The 25723-nt window shown below is 43.8% G+C and overlaps 1 protein-coding gene across 5 annotated transcripts in view; it reads left to right on the top strand.

The window, feature by feature from the left end:
• GPHN (gephyrin) overlaps positions 1 to 25723 on the top strand; it is a 720134-nt gene that overhangs the window by 459599 nt on the left and 234812 nt on the right. For 3 of the 5 annotated variants that reach the window (XM_038765627.1, XM_038765626.1, XM_038765624.1), the window contains exon 7: positions 7999 to 8271. In XM_038765627.1, coding sequence (XP_038621555.1) covers positions 7999 to 8271 — 273 coding nt within the window. Of the gene's footprint in view, positions 1 to 7998; positions 8272 to 10439; positions 10548 to 25723 lie in introns of all 5 variants that reach the window. The other 2 variants (XM_038765623.1, XM_038765625.1) reach the window with 1 other exon arrangement.

The raw sequence follows: 25723 nt of genomic DNA, 5'->3' as shown, positions 1-25723 counted from the left end.
TCAGCTGGGACACTTAGGAAAAGAACAATTGAGAATGAGGCTGCATAGACAATTTTGTTTCCTGAACTGAAGAATTAAAGCATCTATGGTCCTCTTACTTATCCGGCTTTCTGTAAAGCCTCTCTTTGAAGCATGATTGCTTCCTGCTTGACTATGGGAAATGGAGGAGACCTTGCTCTTCTAGGGAATTTTATTGCGAGAGTCAAGCAAAGATTTCTTTGTGCCTAGTATTTTAATGAGTGCCTATTTGCCTTTTGAACTAATTCATTTGTACATGAAATGCGTTTTCTTAGTTTCCATTCTCTAAAAATCAATGGAAATCAATCCACATGGGGTTGAGAGCCTAATTATGTTAACCCTAAGTCTTCCCTGCCTGCAATCTCCCTCTGGTATTGGCCTTGAGGAGGGATTCAATTCAGATCAAGATAGGACTACTGTAACACCTACCCAGAGGAAGGATGTGGGAAAAGGGCATGCCAGCTATTAGCCTGGCATATTCTCAGCTCTGGACTCCTCTCCCATCCTTTCCTCCTCCAGCCCTCTTTTCAACTCTCCCATCCTTCCTAGCAGTCTCTCCAGAGGAGATCTCTTGCCTCCTCTCAAATTCTATCCACTTCACCTGTGCTTCTGACCCCGTCAGTTTTTGATTTATTAAAGCAATTTCCCCCTCCCTGACTGCCATCTTCAACTGCTCACTTTCCAATGGCTCTTTCCCAGTGGCATTCAATCATGTTCCCCTGTCCTAAAAAACCATCTCTTGGCCACAAATCTGGTTTTTCCTCTCCCTCCAAATGGCCACCATGTTAATCCAAGCACTTATTCTCCCCCACCTTTTGGGTTTTTTTTATGGTATTTGTTAAGATCTTACCATGAGCCAGGCACTGTGTAGATAGAAGCTATTCAGGTCAGACACAGTCCATGTCCCACAAGGGGCTCACAGTCTTAATCCCCATCTACAGATGAGGTAACTGAAGGACAGAGAAGTTACCCAAGGTCACACAGCAGAAGGAGCACAGTCTTGGAAGTCCGAGGATGTGTGTTTTAATCCCTACTCTGCCACTTGCCTGCTGTGTGACCTTGGGTAAATTACTTAACTTCTCTGTTACCTTATCTGTAAAATGGGGATTAAAAGTGTGAGCCCCACCTGGGACATCCTGATTACCCTGTATCTACCCCAGTGCTTGACACATAGTAAGTGCTTAACAAATACCGTAATTATTATTACTATTATTATAGTGGTGGAGTCAGGATTAGAGCCCAGGTCCTTCTGACTCCCATCTCTGTACTCTATCCACTAGACCACACCTTGATTACTTTATCATCTTCCTTGCCGACCTCCTGTCTCTCCCCACTTCAATCCTTACTTCACTCTGCTGCCTGGATCATTTTTGAACAAAATCATTCAGTCCATGTTTCCCTGTTCCTCAAGAACCTCCACTGGTTGACCATACACTTCTGCCTCAAAAAGAAACTCCTTAACATAGTCTTTAAAGCCCTCAATCACCTTGCCCCTTCCTACATTACCTCTCTGATTTCCTACTATAAGCCAGCCCACACACTTCACTTTTCTAATGCCAGCCTACTCACTGTACCTTGGAGTGGCTAGAACACGGGCGTGGGAGCCATGAGATCGTGGGTCCTAATTCCTGCTCCACCACTTCTCTACTGTGGGGCCTTGGGCAACTCACTTCACTTCTCTGTGCCTCAGTTACCTCACCTGTAAAATGGGGAATGAGACTGTGAGCCCCATGTGGGACAGTGTCCAACCTGATTTGCTTAGATCCATCCCAGAGCTTAGTACAGTGCCTGGCACAGAGTAAGTGCTTAACAAATACCACAATTATTATAACTAGTAGTAGTATTACCTGTCTCATCTTTCTTGCTGCTGACCCTTTTCCCATGTCCTGCCTCTGGCGTGGAGCTCCGTCCCACTTCATATCTGGCAGTCATCCATTCTCCTCACCTTCAAAGCCTAATAATAATAATGGTATTTGGTAAGCACTTACTATGTGCCAAGCACTGTTCTAAACTCTGGCATAGATACAAGGTAATCAGGTTGTCCCACGTGGGGCTCACAGTCTTAAATCCCCATTTTACAGATGAGGTAACTGAGGCACAGAGAAGTTAAGTGACTTGCCCAAAGTCACACAGCTGACAAGTGGTGGAGCTAGGATTAGAACCCACAACCCCTGACTCACAAGCCCGGCTTTTTGCACTAAGCCTTGAAAAGCACATCTCCTCCAGGAGGCCTTCCCCGACTAAATCCTCATTTCCTCTTCTCCCACACCCTTGCACTTAGATTTGCACCCTTTATTCACCCTTCCTTTGGCCCCAAAGCACTTATGTACGTAACTAATTTCTATATTTACGTTAATGTCTGTGTCCCTATTTAGACTGTAACCTTGTTGTGGGCAGGAAACATGTCTGCAAATGTTATACTGTACTCTCCCAAGCACTTAGTTGAGTGTTCTGTGCACAATAAGCGTTCAATAAATACAGTTGATTGATTGACTGATTTAAGGCATTCAATCAGCTCTCTCTTCCTCGTACCTAAACTCGCTGGTCTCCTACTACAACCCAATCCGCACACTCCGCTACTCAAACACCAACTTACTCTCTTCTCGACCTCATCTATCCCACCCCAGACTCTTTTCCATGTTCTCCCACAGGCCTGGAACTCCCTCCCTTTTCCTTGCTCTCTTTGCATCTTTCTGTCACTCCTCAACTCCATTCACCTCCTGCTCCACCCCACTTCACCCACTCACAACTTGGACCCACATTCGATCTCATCACCTCTAGTCATTGTACAAACTCTACCCTAACCAACTCTGAAATCCCTCCATCCCTGTCGCCCCCTCCCCACAAATGAGTCCTGTTCCCCCACAGAGACCTCCAATCTTTTGACCCCATCTGATTTTCTCAAGTCTTCGTGCCTGTCTCCTTCGCTTGATGACCAAATTGACACCCTCACTACCACCCTCTCTACTGAACTCAAAGCCCTCGCTCTCCTATCCCTTCACCTCTCTCAAACCACGAACCCACAGCCCTGGATCATCTTCACAGTCTGCTTCCTTCGCTCCTGTGCACAAGCCACAGAATTGCCACTGGCAGAAATCCAGATATCACATATGCCTGCTTTAACTCTGCCCTCTCCTCTGACCGGCAACGATTTTCCTCCGTATTTATTAACTCTCCTGTCCATTGCCCTCTCCAGTTGTTTCAGGCATTTAACTCCCTTCTCAAACCCCCTGCACCCCTGCCTTGCCCATTTCTTGGCCCAGTGACCTGGCCAAGTATTTTATTGAGAAAATTGAAACCACCAGGCAGGATCTCCCTAAAATTTCTCCTGCTCCTCTCTAGTCCCTCCCTCCTCCTACCACTTCTTCAACTCTTCTTCCCATCCCTTTGCACCTTGTCAAAGGGTTTGTCCCCTCCCTTTTTCCCTCTTGGACCATCATTTTCAACTGTTTGCTTGCCGTTGGATTTTTCCACACTACTTTCAAATATGCTCATGTCTTCTCTATCATTAAAAAAAACCCTCCCTTGAACTCCACAACCCCCTCCAGTTATCACCCCATCTCCCGCCTACCGTTCTTCTCTGAGCTCCTAGAGCAAGTTGTCTGCACCCGATTGAATATCTCCAATTCCTCTCCTCCATTTCTCTCCATGACCCCTCCAGTCTGGATTCTGCCCCTTTCATGCCACAGAAACTAGCCTCTCAAAGGTCACAAATGATGTCCTTCTTGCCAAATCCAATAACCTCTGCTCCATCCTAATCCTCCTTGACCTCTCGACTGCCTTTGACATTGTCAACCAACCCCTTCTCCTGGAAACATTATTTAACTACAGCTTCACTGACACTGTCCTGTCCTGGTTGTCCTTCTTTCTCTCTGGCTGTTCAGTCTCTTCCTTTGGGCTTCTCCTCTGCCTTCCAACCCCTAACTGTGGGAGTCCCTCAAAGCTCAATGCTGGGTCCCCTTCAATCAATCAGTCAATCAATCAATTGTATTTATGAACTTTTTGTGTGCAGAGCACTATACTAAGCATTTGTGAAAGTAAAACATAACAGAGTTGGTAGACACCCTTCTATTCTTCATTTACACCCACTTCCTTGGAGAACTTGTTTGCTCCCATGGCTTCAACTACCACCTCTGTGTGGATGATTCCTAAATCTACATCTCCAGCCCTGACCTGTCTCCCCTTTTGCAATCTCACATTCCCTTCTGCCTTCAAGACATCCCTACTTGGATGTCCTGCCAACACCTCAAACTTAACATGTCTAAAACAGAAATCCTTATCTTCTCACCCAAACCCTGTCCTACCCTTGATTTTCCCTTCACTATAGACAGCACCACTATCCTCCTTGTCTCACAACCTTGGCATATCCTTAGCCCATAACCTTGGCATTATCCTTGACACATCTCTCCCATTCAGTCCACATATTCAAGCTGTCAACAACTCTTGTCTGTTCCACCTTCACAACGTAGCTCAAACCCACCCTTTCCGCTCCACCCAAACTGCGACCACGTTAATTCAAGCGCTTATCCTGCCCCGCTTTGATTACTGGGTCTGCTTCCTTGCTGACCTCCTTGCCTCCTGTCTCTACGGACTACACTCTGCTGCCCGGATCATTTTTCTGCAGAACCGATCAGTCCGTGTTTTCCCCATTTCTCGAGAACTTCCAGTAATTGCCCATCTACCTCTGCATGAAACAGAAACCCCTTACTGTAAACAGCACTCTTAATCACCTTGTCCTCTCCTGCCTAACCTCACAGCTCTCCTACTACAACTCAACCCAAACACTTCGCTCCTCTAACGCTGACCTACTCACCATACCTCCATCTCATCTCTCTCGCCACCACCCGCTTGCCCTTGTCCTGCCTCTTCATATCCGACAGTCACTCTCCCCACCTTCAAAGCCTTATTGAAGGCACATCTCCTCCAAGAGGCCTTCACTGACTAAGCTCTCCTTTTCATCTTCTCTTCTTTTGCATCGCCCTTGCACTTGGATTTGCTCCCCTTATTCACCCCTCCCTCAGCCCCATAGCACTTATACACTTATCCGTGATTCATTTATTTATATTAATGATTGTAAGCCCTTGGGCAGGGAATGTCTACCAATTCTGTTATATTGTACTCGCTCAAGTGCTTAGTACCATGCCCTTCATATAGCAGCTCTCAATAAGTATGGCTGACTGATTGACAGTCCACTCTCCCCACCTTCAAAACTCTCTTAAAATCATATCTCCTCGAAGAGACCTTCCCAGACTAAGTACTTTATTTCCGTAATCCTCCCTGTCCCTCTAAGCTGACTATGCCCTGGCCTATGTATCCCTTAAACACACACCTACTCGCTATTGCCCAACAGTACTTGTATAAATATTCTAAAACTCTATTATTTGCCCTCTCTGTAATCTGGTTTAATGACTGTCACCCACTACAGTCTGTAAGCTCTACAGGAATTGCCTTTTTTTTTGGTGGGGGGTGGGAAGGGCTTGGAGGCGGGAGGGGGTTTGTTAAGCATTTATTATGTGCCAGGCACTGTACTGAGCGTTGGGGTGGATACAAGCAAACCAGGTTGGACACAGTCCCTGTCCCACATGGGGCTGGCAGTCTTAATCTGCATTTTACAGATGAGAGAACTGAGGCACAGAGAAGCTAAGTGACTTGCCCAAGATCACACAGCAAAGAGGTGGAGTCAGGATTAGAACCAGGTCCTTCTGACTCCACACTGCTTCTCGTTTCTACTAATTCTGTAGAAGCAGGGTGGCTTCGTGGAGAGACCAACGGGCCTGGGATTCAGAAGGTCATGGATTCTCATTCCGGCTCTGCCACATGTCTGCTGTGTGACCTTGGGCAAGTCACTTTATTTCTCTGTGCCTCTGTTACCTCATCTGCAAAAAATCAATCCATCAATCAGTCGTATTTATTGAGCACTTACTGTGTGCAGAGCACTGTACTTAGCACTTGGGAAGTACAAGTTGGGAACACATAGAGACGGTCCCTACCCAACAGTGGGATCACAGTCTAGAAGGGGGAGACAGACAACAAAACAAAACATATTAACACAATAAAATAAGTAGAATAGATATGTACAAGTAGAATAGATATGTACAAGTACAAAAATGGGGATTAAGAGTGTGAGCCCCATGTGGGACAGGAACTGTGTCCAACCTGATTAGCTTGTATCTAACCCAGCGGTTAGAACAGTGCTTGGCAAATCATAAGCACTTAACAAGTACCATAATTATCATTATTTTCATCCTTGTTAATAGTCATACTTTCCCCAGCACTTACTTCAGTGCTGGGCACACACTAAGCTTAAGGTCATCAGTTGATTAAGTGATTGATCGGACCGTATATGATCAGAGGTGCCCTGGGAAGGTATGACTAAAGCTGTACAGGAATTGCCTCCACCCTCCTTTTACCTAACATGCCTGAAGTATGTTACCTCCTTTCCCTCCCCACAGCACCTATGTATATATGTGTATATGTTTGTACATATTTATTACTCTATTTATTTCAGTTATACATATTTATTCTATTTATTTTATTTGGTTTATATGTTTTGTTTTGTTGTCTGTCTCCCCCTTCTAGACTGTGAGCCCACTGTTGGGTAGGGACCGTCTCTATATGTTGCAAACTTGTGCTTCCCAAGCGCTTAGTACAGTGCTCTGCACACAGTAAGCGCTCAGTAAATACGACTGAATATATGTAACTCGTTAATAAGAGGAGAGTGCAAAGAGACATCTGCTGTATAGCATGCTGCATTAGTGTAATAATAATAATGGTGTTTGTTAAGCACTTACTATGTGCCAAGCACTGTTCTAAGTGCTGGTGTAGATACAAGGTAATCAGGTTGTCCCATATGGGGCTCACACTCTTAATACCCATTTTACAGATGAGGTAACTGAGGCACAGAGAAGTTAACTGACTTGCCCAAGGTCACACAGCAGACAAGTGGCGGAGGCAGGATTAGAGCCCCCGTCCTCTGACTCCCAAGCCTGTGATTTTTCCGCTAAGGCACGCTGTTTCCCTAGAGAATCATATCTCATCCCCTAGAATGAATTGAATCAATCCCCTTCTCACCAAGTGTTTATGTGATCACCCTACACATAGGAAGCGCTCAATAAATAGCATCAATGGGTTCATTAATCCCTTGGCAATGGCTGGCTCACGAATAACAAAATACAGTATTTTCTGTGAGATGCTATGCAATTCTCTGTTTATAATCCACCACGTGGAATGCCCTCCTGCCCCCGACCACTTTTTTATGGTATTTGTTAAGCACTTACTATGTCCCAGACACCGTTGTAAGCCCTAGGGTAGATATTTTGTCAGGTTGGACACAGTCACACGGGGCTCACAGTCTTATTCCCCATTTTGCAGACGACATAATTGAGGCACAGAGAAGTGAAGTGTCTTGCCCAAGGTCAAACAGCAGACAAGTGGCAGAGCCAGGTTTAGAACCCAGGTCCTTCTGACTCTGAGGCCCGTGGTCTGTCCATTAGGCCACACTGCTTCCCTTTCATCCAGTGTTGCTTCATGGCACTGCTTAGCATCTTGGTTCTGGAAACCAACAGATTTGGTGCCCTCCTCGACCAAAAATGTGAAAATCAAGTTGAGGCTCCCTTTTCTGCCCCAGTACACCGTTGGATTCCTGTTTACTTGAACTTTAACAACATGGAGTACATGCTAAGGCTTTGGGAGATCAATTCAGAAACTGACAATGTCAGCTGGTTTTCAGACTCTCGCTTACATCCCAAACAGGGTAATGTTTTATCTTAAAAGTGCCACTTTTTCAAGGACAGAACCTTCTCATTCCCATTACCCTTCTGAAAACTGCACAATTCATTTGATGGGTGACATCTTGCCATTTTTGTGTCAAATGGGGGAAAAAAACAAAACAGATCCAAACACTTAGGGAAGACTGAAACGGTCATTTTGTTGGCTTGACAAGCGCACCTTCATGATATTTTTCCATCCTCTTTTGCCCAGGAATGCTTTCAGTTCATACTGCCAGCCCTACCTCACGCCATCGACCTCTTGCGAGATGCCATTGTCAAAGTCAAGGAGGTACATGATGAACTTGAAGATTTGCCTTCACCGCCACCCCCTCTTTCCCCTCCTCCTACTACCAGCCCCCACAAGCAGACAGAGGATAAAGGGGTCCAGTGTGAGGAAGAAGAGGAAGAGAAGAAAGATAGTGGGGTGGCCTCAACAGAAGATAGCTCCTCATCACACATAACTGCAGCCGCTATCGCAGCCAAGGTGAGCGTGCTTGACCGAAAGGGGAGGCCCCTTTTTGGTTTCTCTCTCCGGTTCTTTCCATTACCGCTTTGTGGCCAGCGAGCGATCTTTTAGAATGGTAGGTGAGTCGGAAAGTTAGAAATGCGTTAATCTTAAGAAACATTTCAAAAGTGCCACTATTCATCAGATCTAACTCTAGTTCAGAACTCTCCCCAGACATTCACCTACCCAAAGTAGCCATTAATGTTTCCCTGAGTGGTTTCCAAGACTATTTCGTTCAGTCTTTTCTTGAGTATCTTGGTTATAATTGGACAGATGGATGATTTCACCATTATCTTTTCTAAAGCTAACATTAGCAATGATTTCTGGACCGTTCTGTGGATCCCGAAAATATCTATATGATCAGTAGTCCTCTGGGGATAATTTCCAGACTGAAGCTTCCAGACTGTTGAGAGGAACAGACTTATCAGTCAATGGATATTTTAAGATCATTCCTGGAAGGAAAGAGCTTCTTTCTTTAGAGGATGATGCTAAAACAAGACGGATGGTATATACTACCCCGAAACTGTCCAAATGAGACCAAATTCATCCCCCTGGATCTGCTATAACTATTCTGTGCTTCGCTATTCAGTCAGTTCTAAAATGTGAACATAATTATCCTTTACTATTACTATTTTACTATTGTGGTCACAAAAATAATTTGATTCAGATATCCTTGGCTATGTCCTTTATATAGCCTATATCCTTTAGTTTGAGAAAAGACAATGATGGATTAAATATCAAATGTCATAAAATATGAAGTGAATGACTTTGCTCAATGGTTTCGTACCTGTCTCTCCATGTTAACATTCTGATGTTGGCCATTCCTTTAAGAGTGCATTCATGTGTTCTTGAATTCATTCTGCACATTTTGAGAAGTTGGGTTTTTCCTGTTGCATGACCAAGCTTCACCCCCAGATCTCATTTGACCACTCTAGTATTTTTCACTGCAACGTGGCCCATGTCGAATCTCCCCTGGGCCTGGCCCAGAACCCTTCAAACCCAAACCCCAGGGTGAGAGACCCAGCCAGGGTAGTGGAGGGAGATAATAATTGTGGTGTGTGTTAGTATGTGCCAGGCACTATACTAAGCGCTGGGAGATCTGTTCCAGCCCAGAACCAAGGTGATGTTCATTTTTTTTTAAATTTTTTAAAGAGGTAAGTACTGGATACGACCGCTTTGTTGTGCCTTCGATCTCCCTTCCACACAGTCTGAGCACGTAGGGCAGCGGGTTGTCCCTGGCCTCCCTGAAGGGCGAGGCTGAGTTAGCGGCCCAAAGAACTACGAACCGGGGGCGGTAGCAAAGCAGTAACGGGGCAGAGAAGGTGGCGGATTCTCTGCAAATGCCACTCTGCAGATCAAAAAATCGGCACAACAGTCCACCAGCCCCAAAGCAAGCTGCTCACCTGGGGGTTTCCTAGAGCTCTGGGGGCCTTGCCCGACCTAGGAGGAGCCCCAAAGAATGGCTCCAACCCGAGCGGCTCTCCTGGAGCAAGCCCAAACTCCACGCCTCGGGGTACCTCAGAGCACCCCAAGCCGTCTCAGGCCTGTGGGTGTAGGGAGGGGTCCCAGCTCCGCCTGCATTTGCTGATGTGCCGTTTCACCAAGGGGCTGAGACCAGTTGGCTGCTGCCCACTGGCCAAATGCCATTTCATTCCAGCACTTCTGGGGGCTGCCAGGATGATGCAAGACCTATCATTTTCTTGCCATTGACCACAATGGATAGGTCAGGCGTGATTTAGTTTGTGCAGGGACACATTTGACTTATCTCACTATAAAGCTGAGAGCGGAAGAGCTGCCCGGAGATAAGTAATGACTATCACGATGTCACCTGCTTATTTGCAAAAAATGGAAAAAAAGCCCTCCTCCTTGTATTCCTCAGTCTAACAGTAGAAAGTAGGGATGATTAATTACCCGCTGTTATTTGCAGCTTGATGAATAAAATTAGAGGAAGGCATCTAATTGTACCTGTTAATCCGCTCATAAAGCCCAGAGCGAGGGTCTAAACTGATTGTGGTTATCTAAGTGTGTAGGAAGTTGGCATTTCATTGTCCCATCTGTTTTCACCTCTGTCTCTTTCCAGTTATTTTGCTTGTATCATGTCATGTTTCCTGTCACCTTATTCATGGCTGTTATGTGTTGTGCATTAGAAGCATCCATCCTATTCCAGTACTGCTGTTATCATGGCATATGGTGCGTCGCCCATCCCTGGTCTCATCAGTTATTCCCATCATGCAACAGACAGTGCAGGAGGACGGGTAAGACATACCTACAAGAGGCTTTGTCATTAATGTTTTTTGCAAGCACACTTCTTCCTGTCTCCTCTCCTAATGTTTATCATGGACGTGTAATGCATTTGATTCTGACAAATATACGGTAGTGTGTTTTTTTTATTGTGATCCGTGCCATCGAGCATATTCTCCAATGGTACGCATTTGATTCCCACAAATATACAATGGTATGTTTTTCTGTAAAGGAGTACGTGCCATGGAGCATATTCTCCAATGGTACGCATTTGATTCTAACAAATATACGATGGTATGTTTTTCTGTAAAGGGATACGGGCCATTGAGCGTATTCTCAAATGGTATGCATTTGATTCTAACAAATATATGGTGGTATGTCTTTCCATTGAACATAACCACAAGTGGAATGCGCTTGATTTTAACAAATATATGTTTTTCTCTAAAGTGATCAGTGCCATTGAACATATTCTCTCAAGGATAAGGCATTTAATAGGTTTCTCCTATAGTCAAGGTTTTCATTCTAGGATTAAGATTCAGTTTGTAATGATAAGGTTCTTCCATTATGCTACCAAAACTGTCATTGCTTTGAAGCTTCTTTCTATGTATTCGGCATTTTCATCCAGCATGAAACAAGTTATCCAGCATAATGGTAATTCTCGCTCCCAGTGATCACTTTTAAAGTCTTAAAGTTTACTTTAGTATCTGTTTGTCAAGTGAATTAACAGGTAACTAGCATTAGTTAAGATTTCATTTTTAGTAGTGTGTTAGTTTTTGCATTTTTCTCCTAGCTATTTCCTTTTCTCTTTATTCAGCATATCGTTTCACACAAATAACTGACCCTTTGATTCAGAGCCAAAAGGAGAGCGTTTATGTGCCTTCCCAACTAGAGAAGAAAGATGTTGTTAAAAGACATTAAAGAATTATGCCAAAATAAATTTCTCCTTTTAGGTAATTAGCTGAATAGGGAAACCCAGAAAGGGTACAAGTAGGGGAGAGCAAGTAATATCAAAAGAATTTGTCCAGGTCAGTTTTGTTTCAGCTTGAGCAGCTGAGAACCCTTACATCCATAGCCATAATTTATTTATCTATATCAATGTCTGCCTTCCCCTCTAGACAGTAAGCTTGCTGTGGGCAGGGAACGTGTCTACCAACTCTGTTATATTGTACTCTCCCAAGTGCTTTGTACAGTTCTTTGCACACAGGAGGCTCTCAATAAGTGTGATTGATTAAAAGAATGCCGTGGGGCTGAGGGGGTTGTGAATAAGTGTGCAAATCCAAGTTCAAGGGTGAGGAAGACAGGTTTGGGAGAAGAGGAAATGAGGGCACAGTTGGGGAAGGCGTCTTGGAGGAGATGTGCTCATTCTACTCACTTTTCCTGCATTGAACTGTCCAAGGATTAGTATGTACTGTGATTTCAGTTTGCTCCAAAGCCTTTTCTGGTTGACTCCTGTATACCATTTAGCTGCTATTTTCAGGCTTTCCCTTCCTTGATACAAGATTAATGAGTGCGTTCCTTCATTTTAGAAAGGGAAGGTCAGGTGAATTATTCCTTTCCTTTCATAAACCCCTCATTCTCCAAGTGAGTCCTGATTCTTCTTAATAAATGGTAATAATTCCTTGATTGAGAGGTAGAGGGATGGGAATGTGGGAGAATGGTATTAAAGAAAATATCCCAACCTAATGTTCCAGGAGTTGAACTGAGGTGAACAAAAAGGAGGATATGCTCTAAACATATGTGAGGTGGTAGAGAGGGGTTCCGTTAATAAGCATTTAGAGTTTATTGTAAAAAGTCACATTTAGTAGCCCTGCATTGGGGGATAAAAAACATTGACTTAGATTTATCTGTGTTACATAGGTGCCATTGCTATCAACAGTGAAATCTTAAGCTACACGTGACAGATGTGTATTTCGTACTGCCTCCTAAAGAGAATACTTTTCAGCACAATGTCCTTGCTTCTAGCACAAGCATTTAGTACAGTGCTCTGCTCACAGTAAGCACTCAATAAATATCATTGATTGATTGATTGCTTCTAATAATGCCTTTCACTGTTTTCAAATGTGCCTCTTGGTTTCCCACCTTCCTCGCACCTAGACTTTAGGAGAGGAACCTTTCTCCTGACTGTCACCACTCTGGCTGACCTGGTTGTTAATAATAGCAGACATTGTAAAAAAAATGATAGAATTTAAGACTGTAAGATCAGTGCTTGGTAATCAACTTTTGATTCACTGAAGCACTTACACTTGGGAGCTCCCAAAAGATGCATTTCATTAGTTAAAAGCAAGGAAAAAGGAAACTAAATACACATACATAGCATGGCCAGGAAGTTGAGTCTTACACCCTTTCTTAAAGCAACCAGATGTTCCGTAGTCAATCAATTAATCAATCAATCAATCGTATTTATTGAGTGCTTACTGTGTGCAGAGCACTGTACTAAGTGCTTGGGAAGTACAAGTTGGCAACATATAGAGACAGTCTCTACCCAACAGTGGGCTCACAGTCTAAAAGTGGCTCACAGTGTAAAAGTCGCATGGTTTGACAGAAACAAGAAGAATATTAGGTTGCCGCCTTCTCCTCCTTTCTTTCCTCAACTGTTGAATATTAAGACGATACGACTAAAAACAACTGTGCCATTCCACTCCCAAAGTATCTGCCTTTTTATTGGTCAGAGTGACGCCATGAAGACATTATTGGAAGGCAATATGGGCTCTGATGCAAAGAGAAAATAAAATCATTTATCTCAAACGTGAAAGAAAACATTCCTTTAGGTTTTTTCGTTGTTTTGGTTTTGTTTTTTACTTGTTTTGATGTAGAACCTAATGGAATAGTCCCTTCCCATTATTTAATAATCCATCACTGTATGATATTCGGCTATACACTGTGAAGTAACGGAGAGCGGGACGTTCTGGGAGAAATGTGCCCGTGGTGTCGCAGAAGACAAGACTATGAAGGCAAAGCATTATACCTAGTCGAAACTTCGTAGTTGTGTATTCCTAGGGCTGTTTCTCTTGCCATCCTCCGCATAGTAGCATATTCCTACCTTCATTTCTCACCTAAAAAATGGTTTCATTGGCCCACCAGGATATTATGTGTTTCTGCACATGAAGGTACTTACAAATCATCCTCCATCTTTCCCTACCCCTGCATTCCATCAGCAGCTATCTGAAGATGGATGAGAAGCAGCGTGGCCTAGTCTATAGAGCGTGGGCCGGGAATCAGAAGGACCTGGGTTCGAATTCTGACTCCGCCACTTGTGTGGGCAAGTCATTTCACTTCTCTGTGCCTCAGTTGGCTCCTCTGTAAAATGGGGATTAAGACTGTGAGCCTTATGTGGGACAGGAACTGTGTCCAACCCAATTATCTTGTATCTACCCCAGTGCTTAGAACAGTGCCTGGCACATAGTAAGTGCCAAACAAATACCACAATTATTACAATAATAATAATTTATTACTGTTACTACTATTATTACCAGCGACAGCAAACAAGGATTTGTTTTTGGTATTTGTGTTGTGTTGTAAAATTTATATAACACCAGTCCTCAAAGAGCCGTACAAATAATTTTAACCAGTGATCCTTTTTAAAATGTTTCAATGATAAAAGGAAGTAGAAGGAATATATATCCATATAGAAACAAACTCAGTCGTACCATCACACAGGTTTTCATTGTGCATTTTGGCTAGAACATGATGGCAAGATTTGGTATCTTTCTTCCTACAACACAAACCTTACTGGAAATATGGGTATATGGTGATGCACTTAAGCAATGTTGAGAAGCAGCCATGGCTTTGTGGAAATAGCATGGGCTTGGGAGTCAGAGGACATGAGTTCTAATCCCGACTCCACCACTTGTCTGCTGTGTGACCTTGGGCAAGCCACTTAACTTCTCTGTGCCTTAGTTACCTCATCTATAAAATGGGGATTAGGACTGTAAGCCCCATGTGGGGCAACCTGATTACCTTGTATATACCTCAGTGCTTAGAACAGTGCTTGGCACATAATAAGCGCTTAACAAATACCATCATCATTATTATTATTATCTATAAATTTAGAGGTAGGGGGTTGGCAGTTAAGCAGCGTGGCCTGAAAATAAGAGCCCTGGGCTCAGAGGACCTGAGTTCTAATCCCTCCACTGCCACTTACCTCTATGTGTGACCTTGGGCAAGTCACTTAACTTCTCTGGGCCTCAGTTTCCTCATCTCTAAAATGGGGATTCAGTGCCAGGCCTCCTCCCCCCATCGAGTATAAGCCCCATGTGAGACAGGGACTGTGTCTGACCTGATTATCTTGTCTGTACCTCAGCACTTAGTTCATATTCTTTGCACATAGTAAGCTCTTTAAAACCACAGTTACTCACTAAGTTTCCATTTCAGAAAGCAGACCTAGTTCTAATAGGATTGTATTACAGAATCTAGTTACCAGCTCTGGGCCCTGTTTGTATTCAGACCTTTTTCTTGAACTCTTGTTTTGCACAGCCTAATCTGTTCTTTTATGTCTTCTTTCCTACAGAGTGAGTGCTCTTGTTGGGAAGGAAAAGGCCATACCCCCATATCTACAGGATTTTATAGCTCCCTTCAATCTCATTCTTTTTTTTGAGGCATTGAATTTGTTCTCTCATAGCTGGGTGTGTCACAGATTTATTCTTCCTAAGCTAGGTTCTGGAACTCTCCAGCTCCGTTAGCATTCTCATAAAATAAGATCTTTCTTGTCTACCTCTCCAGATTGTAGTATTAGGAGGTCTTGAAAGAAGACTACAATATTACTAGCTCATTTGGCTTCATCAATCATCAGAAATTTTCTGTGAGCAAATGGGGAATCAGCAAGATTCAAAGTCACCCCAAGGCCCATAAATATACAACTGTGCACTATCAGCTTTTATATAAAACCTAACGTAATTGGTGTGTATTTCTTCCAGGGTAATTTCATCAGTAGAACCATGTCAGAATAGTAAATAATAAATCAGGCATATTTATTGAGCGCTTACTGTGTGCAGAACACAGTACTAAGTGCTGGAGGGGGGGTAATCTAATAGAGTTGGTAGACAGATTCCCTGCCCACAATGAGCTTACTGTCTATATAAATAAATTACAGTATGTATGTAAGGGCTGAGGGGCTGGTGAGCACAGGGTGCAAATCCAAGTGCAAGGACAATGCAGAAGGGATTGGGAGAAAAGGAAATGAGGGCTTGGTCAGGGAAGGCCTCTTGAAGGAGATGTGCCTTCAAAAAGGTTTTGAAGGTGAGCAGAGTGATCGTCTGTCAGATGTGAAGAGGGAGGGCGTCCCAGGCCAGAGACAGGATGTGGGCAAAAGCTCAGCCAGCGCTTAGAACAGTGCTTTGCACATAGTCAGCGCTTAACAAATACCATTGTTATTATTAAGACAGACGAGATTAGAGGTACGGTGACTATGTTAGCATTAGAGGAGCGAAATGTGTGGGCTGGGTGGTAATAGGAATTCAGGGTGGTAAGGTAGGAGGGAGCAAGGTGTTTGAGTGCTTTATAGCTAATAGTAAGGAATTTCTGTTTGATGCAGAGGTGGGTGGGCAATCACTGGAGGTTTTTGAGGAGTGCGGAACATGGACTGAAGTTTTTTTAGAAAAATGATCCAGACAGCAGAGGGAATTGTGGACTGGAGTGGGGAGAGACAGGAGGCAGCGAGGTCAACAAAGAGGCCGATAAAGCAGTCAAGGTGGAAGAGGATTCAATCCTTGGATTAATGTGGTAGCAGTGTGGATGGAGGAAAAAGGGCAGATTTGAGCGATGTTGTGAAGGTCAAACTGACAGGATTTGGTGACATTGAATATGTGGATTGAATGAGAGGGATAAGTCAAGGTTAACACCAAGGTTATGGGTTTGAGAGACGGGGAGGTGGTTATGCTGTCTATAGTGATAGGAAAGTCAGGGAGAAGACAGGGTTTGGGTGGGAAAATAAGGAATTCTGTTTTGGATTTTTAATGAGGTTGCAGTATGCCTAATCCAGTTATAAATTTAGAATCTGTATCTTGTAGGATAGTTTAAGGATTCCTAATTATTAATTCTAGTAACGAACTAAAGACTGCCCAAATCCCAAATGAGTAGACTTCCAATGTTCAGCTCCTACTCTGCTCTTCTGGAACAATCAGGAAATCAGTTTCCCAAACAATTTTGAAAATCAAATGCATTCTGAATAGGACTAGAGTATAAAACCTGTTGTTTTGCATTTCCCCACACTCCCCCATTGGTGAAACATTCATTCATTCAACCATATTTATTGAGCGCTTACTGTGTACAGAGCACCGTAAATCAGTGACTGCTGGGTCTGTGGCATCATTGTGAGAAGCAGCATGGCCTAGCGGAAAGAGCAAGGGCTTGGGAGTCAGAGGTCATGGGTTCTAATCCCAGCTCCGCCGCATGTCAGCTGTGTGATTTTGGGCAAATCACTTAACTTCTCTGTGCCTCAGTTCCCTCATCTGTAAAATGGGGATTAAGACTGTGAGCCCCACGTGGGACAACCTGATTACCTTGTATCTACCCCAGCACTTAGAACAGTGCTTGATACATTGTAAGCTCTTAATAAATACCGTAATCATTGTCAGTGGTGAAAGTTTCTGACGTAATAGTGTCTCACGGAGTGGACAGGCCCAGCGGAAATCCCTACAATAACTGGCTAATGATGGCAGCAAAGATGGAACTTAGAGGGCCAAAGTCTGCTGCTCTCAGGCTCTGTGGCAGAGCTTCTGCCCCCCAAATCTCTGTAACTGCACCGAGGCTAGTCCACTGTTTACGATGGGAGTCTCCATCACCTCATCAATCAGCAGCAGCAGTGATAGAAATGATCCACTTTTTCTAGGGTATCTTTACTTTTAAAAGCCTAAAAGCTTGTACTAAATGGCGCTGTGACTACCGCTGCTGATATTCAATCGATCAATCTTTTGCATTTACTGTGTGCAGAGAACTGTACCAAGCGCTTGGGAGAATGCAATGTAACAGATTTCATTCATTCATTCGATCGTATTTATTGAGTGCTTACTGTGTGCAGAGCACTGTACTTAAGTGCTTGTAAAGTACAATTTGGCAACAAATAGAGATAATCCCTACCCAACAACGGGCTCACACTGTAGAAGGGGGGTTGACAGACAACAAAACAATAGATTTGATCCCACAAGGATCTTACGGTATAGAGGGATAGATGATACTCAGATTTCAAATTTTCCAATATCTACTAGACCTTCACTTGTCCTTGAAGGACTCTGAGAGGTTAAAAGATGTGTAAACCACTACAATATCCTAATACAAAACAACACTCTTACCCCACACAGCCCACTGTCCTTATGTTCTTGAATTTTCATATATTCCTCAATATATGGGAGAATTCCTCTCATTTCAGCTCTCTCCTCTACACTTTCCAGTAGAAGGAAAATAAGACAACTGTAGACTTTTTAAAATTAAGAAATTGAAAATGAAATGTATTACTTTGTGGCCTAGTAGAAAAAGCATGAATTCGAGTGAAGAGAGGTAGATCACTGGCCTTCTGTGTGGTTTTAAGCCGGTGATAGCCAGTTTCCTCATCTGTAAAAGGGGAATAACCCATCCTCTTCCTATCTCTTAAGGATAGTGTGAGAGTAAAATGAGATAACTGATGTGAAAGTAATTTGGGGAAAAATTAGAAGGCAGTACATTTTCAAGGCACTATTATATTTATCTGTCAATGTACGCCCCTCTTTGATTGCTCTTGTGTTTAGGATGAGAATGGTGTCTTTCCTTCTTCTGTCATAATGTCAACTCATTGGGTCTGTTGAGTGTTTTTGATGTCAATCTTTGGTCAGCCTCCCTAGTCTAATGTGAACTATTATCCCAGTATTGCAGGACGATATGCCCAGTGTCCTGAGAAATCCTTTTAGGGCAGCAATACGCTCCCGTTTTCCATTCCAAATTGAAAACGGACACAGAACTGAGTGCTGGGAAGAGACAATGCCCTGGTCAACAGTAGTTCAGCAGTATAGCGGGAAGGAGCATGCTGTAGTGGCTAGAGCACAGGCCCTGAGAGTCAGAAGGTCATGAGTTCTAATTCCAGATCCGCCACTTGTCAGCTGTGTGACCTTGGGTAAGCCACATCACTTCTCTGTGCCTCAGTTACCTCATCTGTAAAATGTGGGTTGAAGCTGTGAGCCCCACGTGGGCAGGGACTGTGTCCAACCTGATTTGCTTGTGTCCACCTCAGCGCTTAGCACAGTGCCTGATGTGTAGTAAATGCTTAACAAATACCAAAATTATTATTATTATTATTATTCAGCTCATCCCAGAGGGATTTGTGATTGGACTCAATCGTACGTCATTGGCCTTGATGCTGCACTTGGGTTCAATAGCTCATTTCTTTATTTATGCTTCATACCCCCATTCCTGGATTGTTCTAGGAAAGGGCCATTCAGTAGCTCATTTCTTTCCTTTATTTATGCTTCATACCCCCATTCCTGGATTGTTCTAGAAAAGGGCCAACGGCAAATAGTCACAAGCCCCCAATTGCATGTGTTTGTCTAAAGGTCCAATCTCTCTTTACATGCTCCAGGTGAATTCCAGTCCCCTCTTTTTGGTGTCTCACAGCCCCTTGCAACTGGTCTTCTACTCCATTCAACAGTGGCCATCTGGGGAGGGTCCAGCACAGCCACATAAAGCTTACTGCAAGGAAAATACCTGCTTTTTTGGGGTTTTTTTAAGGTAACTCTACTCTGCATATATAGGTAGTTCAGGCTCTTTTCGTAGCTCACTTAGATTGTCTGTGGCATTATTTGACAAGATTATTCTCCCCCATTTCAAAGTCTTCTCCAAGGCACATCTCCTCCAATAACCTTTCCTCTTCTCCCTCTTCCTTCTGTGTCGCCCTGACTTGCTCCCTTTATTCATCTCCCTGCCCAGCCCCACAACATTTTTGCACATATCTGTAATTTATTTATATTAATGTCTGTCTCCCCCTCTAGTTTGTAAGCTTGTTGTGGGTGGGGAATGTGTCTGTTTATTGTTATATTGTACACTCCCAACTGCTTAGTACAGTGCTCTGCACACAGTAAGTGCTCAATAAATACAACTGAATGAATGAATGAGAAGTTTCTGGGGGATCTAGGCCCCAGAAGTTCCAGACCCCTAAATGTGTCCTCTTATTTATCTGCCTGACCAGCTGAGGCAGGCAACCTCCTGTTTTCCCTATTGCTATTCTTCCAGCTGTTTCATAATAATAATAATAATTATTATAATTATAATTATGATAATTTTTAAGTGCATACTAAGTGCCAGGCACTGTTCTAAGCACTGAAGTGGATACAAGCAAATCAGGTTGGATGCAGGCCATGTCCCACATGAGGCTCACAGTCTTAATCCCTATTTTACAGATGAGGTAACTGAGGCACAGGGAAGTGAAGTGATTTGCCCAAGGCCACACAGCAGATAAGTGGCAGAACTGGGATTAGAACCCATGACCTTCTGATTCTCAGGCCTGGTCTCTATCCACTATGCCATGCTGCTCGCTGGTAATTTCTCCCCATTAGTCCCCCAAGGTTAAAAAGAGCCTGGGTTTGAGCGTCAGAGGTCATGGGTTCTAATCCCGGCTCTGCCACTTATCACCTGAGTGACCTTGGGCAAGTCACTTAATAATAATGATAGTGTTTGTTAAACACTTACTGTGTACCAAACACTGTTCTAAGCACTGCAACGTCTCTGTGCCTCAGTTACCTCTGTAAAATGGGAAGTAAGACTGTGAGCCCCTCGTGGAATTGTATCTACCCTAGCACTTAGAGTAGTGCTTGGCACATAGTAAGCGCTTAATAAATACCATCGTCATCATCAGCAGTCCCCCAGGTTTACCTCCAGCAGAAGCAGTAGGGAGAAGCTGAGGGTCCCCTCAGAATCCAGCTGGCTGTAGCATCGGTATGTATGGAAACTGATCCTCCAAGTCCCGTCGAGTCCCAGCAAGCTCCGCATGATTGCTGGCCACTTCCCGGAGCCTGACGGGCAAGTCCGACCGGAAACCCGAGGGCAGGGCTGGTTTGATTAGCAGGGGCCCTTCTCCTCCCATCCACTGCATCATTCTGATCCTAACGAGGAACTTCCTGGCTTCAAGCTCCGAGCAAGCCAACGGCCACTTGGATCTAGGCCGGGCTCACAGTGGCCCAGCGGGGCCTGGCCTCAGGAGGATTTTCCTAGTCACCCAGGTGGCAGAGATATTTGCAGAGATGATGCCGTTGATCAATCAATCAGTCATATTTATTGAGCGCTTACTGTGTGCAGAGCACTGTACTGAGGGCTTGGGAAGTACAAGTTGGCAACATCGTTGAGATGTTGAGAACATACTTAGCCACGTGAGAGAATGTGGCTGCAAAGGTCTAAGCGAGGTCAGTGATGCGTTCCACACAGTGTGCATGAAAAGCTCGCCCTCTGCTACGCTGATGCACTTGGCATTTGCAGTGCCCATCGCTGTTTTTGCATCTGCTCATTGGTACCCCAGTCTTCCCCAAGCCTTGGCTCAACTCCAATAAGCATCTATTTTGATTGCTGCATGTCGGATGCTTGCCGCTCCTGTCTCCCAGCAGTCCACTGGTTGAGACGCCACCACACTGTTTGAGACCATCCCTCACCGAGTTTGTAAAGCGTAGCTTTTCTGCCCTACTTCTGTTCATTTTCCACTAGTCGTTCCCCCACTGGGTTGAGTAGTGGCGAGTAGAACAGTGCCTGGCACATAGTAAATGCTTAAATGCCGTTATTATTGTTATAGTGTCTGGAGGACTGCCTGTACATTGCTGGTGTTGTAATGGTTTTATTAAGGGCCCGCTGAGTGCATTTCAGTTGATTCAGAAAATTTTCGTTCTTGCTCACAAGCAGCGGAGAAACGTAAAAATGTTTACAAATAGATCTGTTCTATTCAATTGTATTTCTTTATGTATTTATTGAGCGGTTAGTGTGTGCAGAGCCCTGGACTAAGCACTTGGGAAGGTTCAGTATAAATATAGATACATTCCCATTCCACAATGAGCTTGCAGTCTACAGTCTATATTCTTCGTTCTAATTCCACCATTTTTGGAATATAGGTGTATATTTGTTGTAATAATGCAATACGCACACACAATGGCTGAGGATGGATATAAATAAATATGTAATTTCTAGAAGTGGCAGTTAGTGATGTTGTCTTAGCAAAATCATTCATTCAGTCATATTTATTGAGTGCTTACTGTGTACAAGGCACTGAATTAAGCGCTTGGGAGAGTACAATGTAACAACAAACAGACACAGCCCTTTCCCACAGCGAGCGGACAGTCTAGAGGGGGAGACAGACATGAAAATAAATAAATCAATCACAGGTATATAGATAGATACATACGTATAGATATATTTCCAGTAACCCATGCTGCCTCTCTGATGACTGGATCAGAATGACGCTAATGAAGCAATTTCAGAAAGTGGTATGTGCCTTCAGGGTTGTAGAGGGTTGGTCACTGTACAGTGCTTTGAACACAGTAAGCGCTCAATAAATATGATTGAATAAAAAGAAAAATGTTACAGCACGGTAAACCCTTAATTTAGATTGGTATGCAGCTTGTTATTGTATTGTCTCCATGCTCAGACTGTTAATCTCCCAAAGGGCATATTGGCCTTATTGACCCAGCATTCAACATCTTTGTCTGCTCACGAATCACTGCATAGTGTAGTGACAAAGAGTCTAATACGGTGACAGCCGTACCCTCTGAATTTGCCGCCGAAATCTTCAGGGGTGTGTTGAAATTCCCTGTACAGGCTGCCACGGAAACCTCAGTTTTCTCTGGTTGCTATACTGACTAAACCGAGTCGTTCAAAACATTCTGTTGATCTTCTTGAGCGTTTACCCCTGCAGCACAGTCTGTATTATTATATCGGTTTGCAGACACATTCCCTGCCCAGAAATGAACTACAGTCAAGAGGGGGAGACAGACGTTAGTATAAATATAAATAAATTATACCGAGAAGCAGTGTGGCTTAGTGGATGGGGTTTGGGAGTCAGAAGGATCTGGATCCTCATCCCAGCTCCTGCTGTGGGACCTAGGATGTCACTTAACTTCTCTGGGCCTCAGTTCCCTCATCTGTAAAGTAAGGATTAAGAATGTGAGCCCCATGTGGGGCAGGGACTGTGTCCAACCTAATTAACTTGTTTTTACCCCAGTGCTATGAACAGTGCTTGGTCAGTAGTAAGGGCTTAACAAGTACCAATATTATTATTATTATTATTGCAGTAATAATAAAGCAAGCTATGCAGAAAGTCCAGCCCTTTTCAAACTATTCTATGATGATAGGCTTGAGGATGTGGTGCGGGATTTCAAAACTGGTGGTATAATATCCCCCTAATCCACTGGGAGTTATTCCAAAAAAAAAACCCAGGCTTTGTTCAAACATCCCCAATGTTGGTGGCAGCCACTCGAACTGATATAATACAGTGCTCTGCACATAATAAGTGCTCAATAAATATGATTGATTGATTATAATGCCTAGGAGATAATCTCCTGACCTAGACGTTGATGTTGAAATAAGCTCTTTATTATTAATAATAACAAAAAATAACTGCTTAGATTGTAAAGTTTATGCTCTTCCATTCTCTTCCTTGACACCAAAAATTATTTTGATAGGTATTTTTCTAGAGCACTTAAATTGGTATCTCGAATTAGCCTTAAAGGCAAAGAAGATCAAGAGCTAGGGGGAATATTCCTATATTACTTGACAATATTCCCATTTTCTCTCCTGAATGATTTTTTCCAATAAGATGGTGTGGGGTAGAGCAAATGTGATACTGGTTTTTTCCAAGCCTGCAGAGAATTCAGGATCCTCTGGCACAGCTGCTCTCTTCATCCCGTTAGCTATATAAAAGGAGTAAGGCATCAGCCGATTTTCAGAAAGTAGTGAAATTGCTTCAGCCCGTGGCGTCTGCTTGGGCCTTTCTGCTTTTACTGAAACGTTTTCTTGCGTATTCACACCGGTGTTGAATTGCTGGGGCCAGTTTTGTTTTACTTCTTCCTATTCTTTGTTAGTCACTTGCATGTATTTTGCAAGTAATACTAAGCTTTTCCAGGAGGTGAAATGCCATGCTGATGGGCAGAAACGGCAGGAAGACTTCATAACCCTGAGTGAGTGGGGCAGAAAATGGCATCTGAGCTTCAGTGTGAACACAATCAAAGTTCTGCAAAAAGAATCAAAATTACAATGATATCAATCTGGGCCCTGTGGCATTTAGTCAGAACAGAAAGTCATTATCGACTGTTCTTTCAAATCATTGGTTTTTATGTGGTGGCAGCCAAAAAGGTCAATGATATGCTGGATGTCAGCAGGATGGTAGAGAAAGCAAATCAAAAAGCGAGTTTTGCTGCTATATAAAACTCGATTACCTCCACCCTCAAAATGATGCATGTGCTTCCAGTCAGCACATCTTAAAAAGAACATAGCAGAACTGGATCAGATCCCAAGAAAAGCAAGCATAATGGTCAAAAGCATAGAGAAGTTTCCAGAGAAGCCTGAGATGAAGGCTGAGGGGACATGATTGACGATTTAAAAAATTGGGAAAGGTGTGGAGGACACAAATACTCAATCCTCAGACACCAGGGCTTGGGGACACCAGGGCTGGATCAACAGAATCTGGGCCCCAGGTCTGGAGTATCTTGCAAGGTCTCCTTCACGTGATGTGAAATCCAGATGGTATCGTACATAGCGCGAAATAATGGTGTCGTCTCATAATGCCGAGCCTCGCCGGCCCTTCCCGCTCTTCCTTTCCAGAATCATAACTTTAAACCCATATCAGACTCTCAAACTGCTAGACCGCAGACAGCCAAGACTGCTGCACCAATGCACGAGCTGAGGAACGGGAGGAAGAGGAGGAGGAGTCAGGTCAATGAATCCTGATGATCTCCAATTAAGATTCATCAAAACCCCCCTGAAATGCCTTAGGATGAGCCTTCTGGTGAGCAGAGAAGGAAGAGAAGGAGAGTGAGGAATGTCATGTCATTTATTTATTTATTTACATTAATGTCTTCTCCTCTGTAAGCTCATTGTAGGCAGGGAATGTGTCTGTTTTTATATTGTACTCTCCCAAGCGCTTAGCACAGTGCTTTGTTTGTTTTGTTTTTATGGCATTTAAGTGTTTACTATATGCCAGGCACTGTTCTAAGCACAGGGGAAGATCCAAAGTAATCAGGTCCCACTTGGGGCTCACAGTCTTAATCTCTGTTTTCCAGATGAGGTCACTGAGGTCCAGAGAAGTGAAGTGTTTTGCCCAAGGTCACACAGCAGACAAGTGGCAGAGCTGGGATTAGAACCTAGGTCCTTCAGACTCCCGGTCCCGTGCTATAATAATAATAATAATGATATTTATTAAGCACTTACTATGTGCCAAGCGCTGTTCTAAGCGCTGGGATAGGTACAAGGTAATCAGGTTGTCTCTCGTAGAGCTCAAAGTCTTAATCCCCATTGTACAGATAAGGTAACTGAGGCACAGAGAAGTTAAGTGACTTGTCCAAAGTCACATGGCTGACAAGTGGCAGGGCCGGGATTAGAACCCACGACCTCTGACTCCCGAGCCTGTGCTGTTTTCACTAAGCCACCCTGCTGTAGCTTACTAGCAGTAAGCACTCAATAAATAGGAAGAAATGAATGAGGAGTGAATGCATTAACCCACTTTGCTGAGGTCACTAGACTCATCCCCATGACTGCTGCAGAGCCTATCGCTTGTCCTTACCCCTTACCCATTCAGGACTTCTCCTCAAAGCTTGCAGAGGGAAACCCACTATCACCCCATGTTTTCTAGGTTCTGAACTTGCAGGTTTCTCTCTTGGACTGACCACCTCCTTGCCTGCCTCAAGGTAGGATGGAGCCACTGGAAGCCACTGTTGTTTTAACAGCCAACTATGCCAGGATTCAGACAGACAGTAGGCAGGTACCCACGGCCTCATTTCTAAGACCGTGGCCATCCGGGAGCTGCCTTACAACTGTTCAGGAACCAATCAATCGATCGGTGGTATTTACTGAGCGCTTACTGTCTGCAGGGCACTATACTAAACACTTGGGAGAGTACGAACCATCGGAATTAGCAGACATGTTCCCAGCCCTTAACAAGCATACAGTCTAATGGGGGAGACAGACATTATTATGAATAAATGAGTAATATAGAATATATAATTTAAAGATATGTACTATGTCGTCTCTCCATTCCCCA

This window comes from Tachyglossus aculeatus, chromosome 23 (assembly GCF_015852505.1).
Source record: "Tachyglossus aculeatus isolate mTacAcu1 chromosome 23, mTacAcu1.pri, whole genome shotgun sequence".
Taxonomy (NCBI): Eukaryota; Metazoa; Chordata; class Mammalia; order Monotremata; family Tachyglossidae; genus Tachyglossus; species Tachyglossus aculeatus.
Note: the sequence above shows the minus strand (reverse complement) of the source record. Positions and strands in the feature narration are given on the sequence as shown.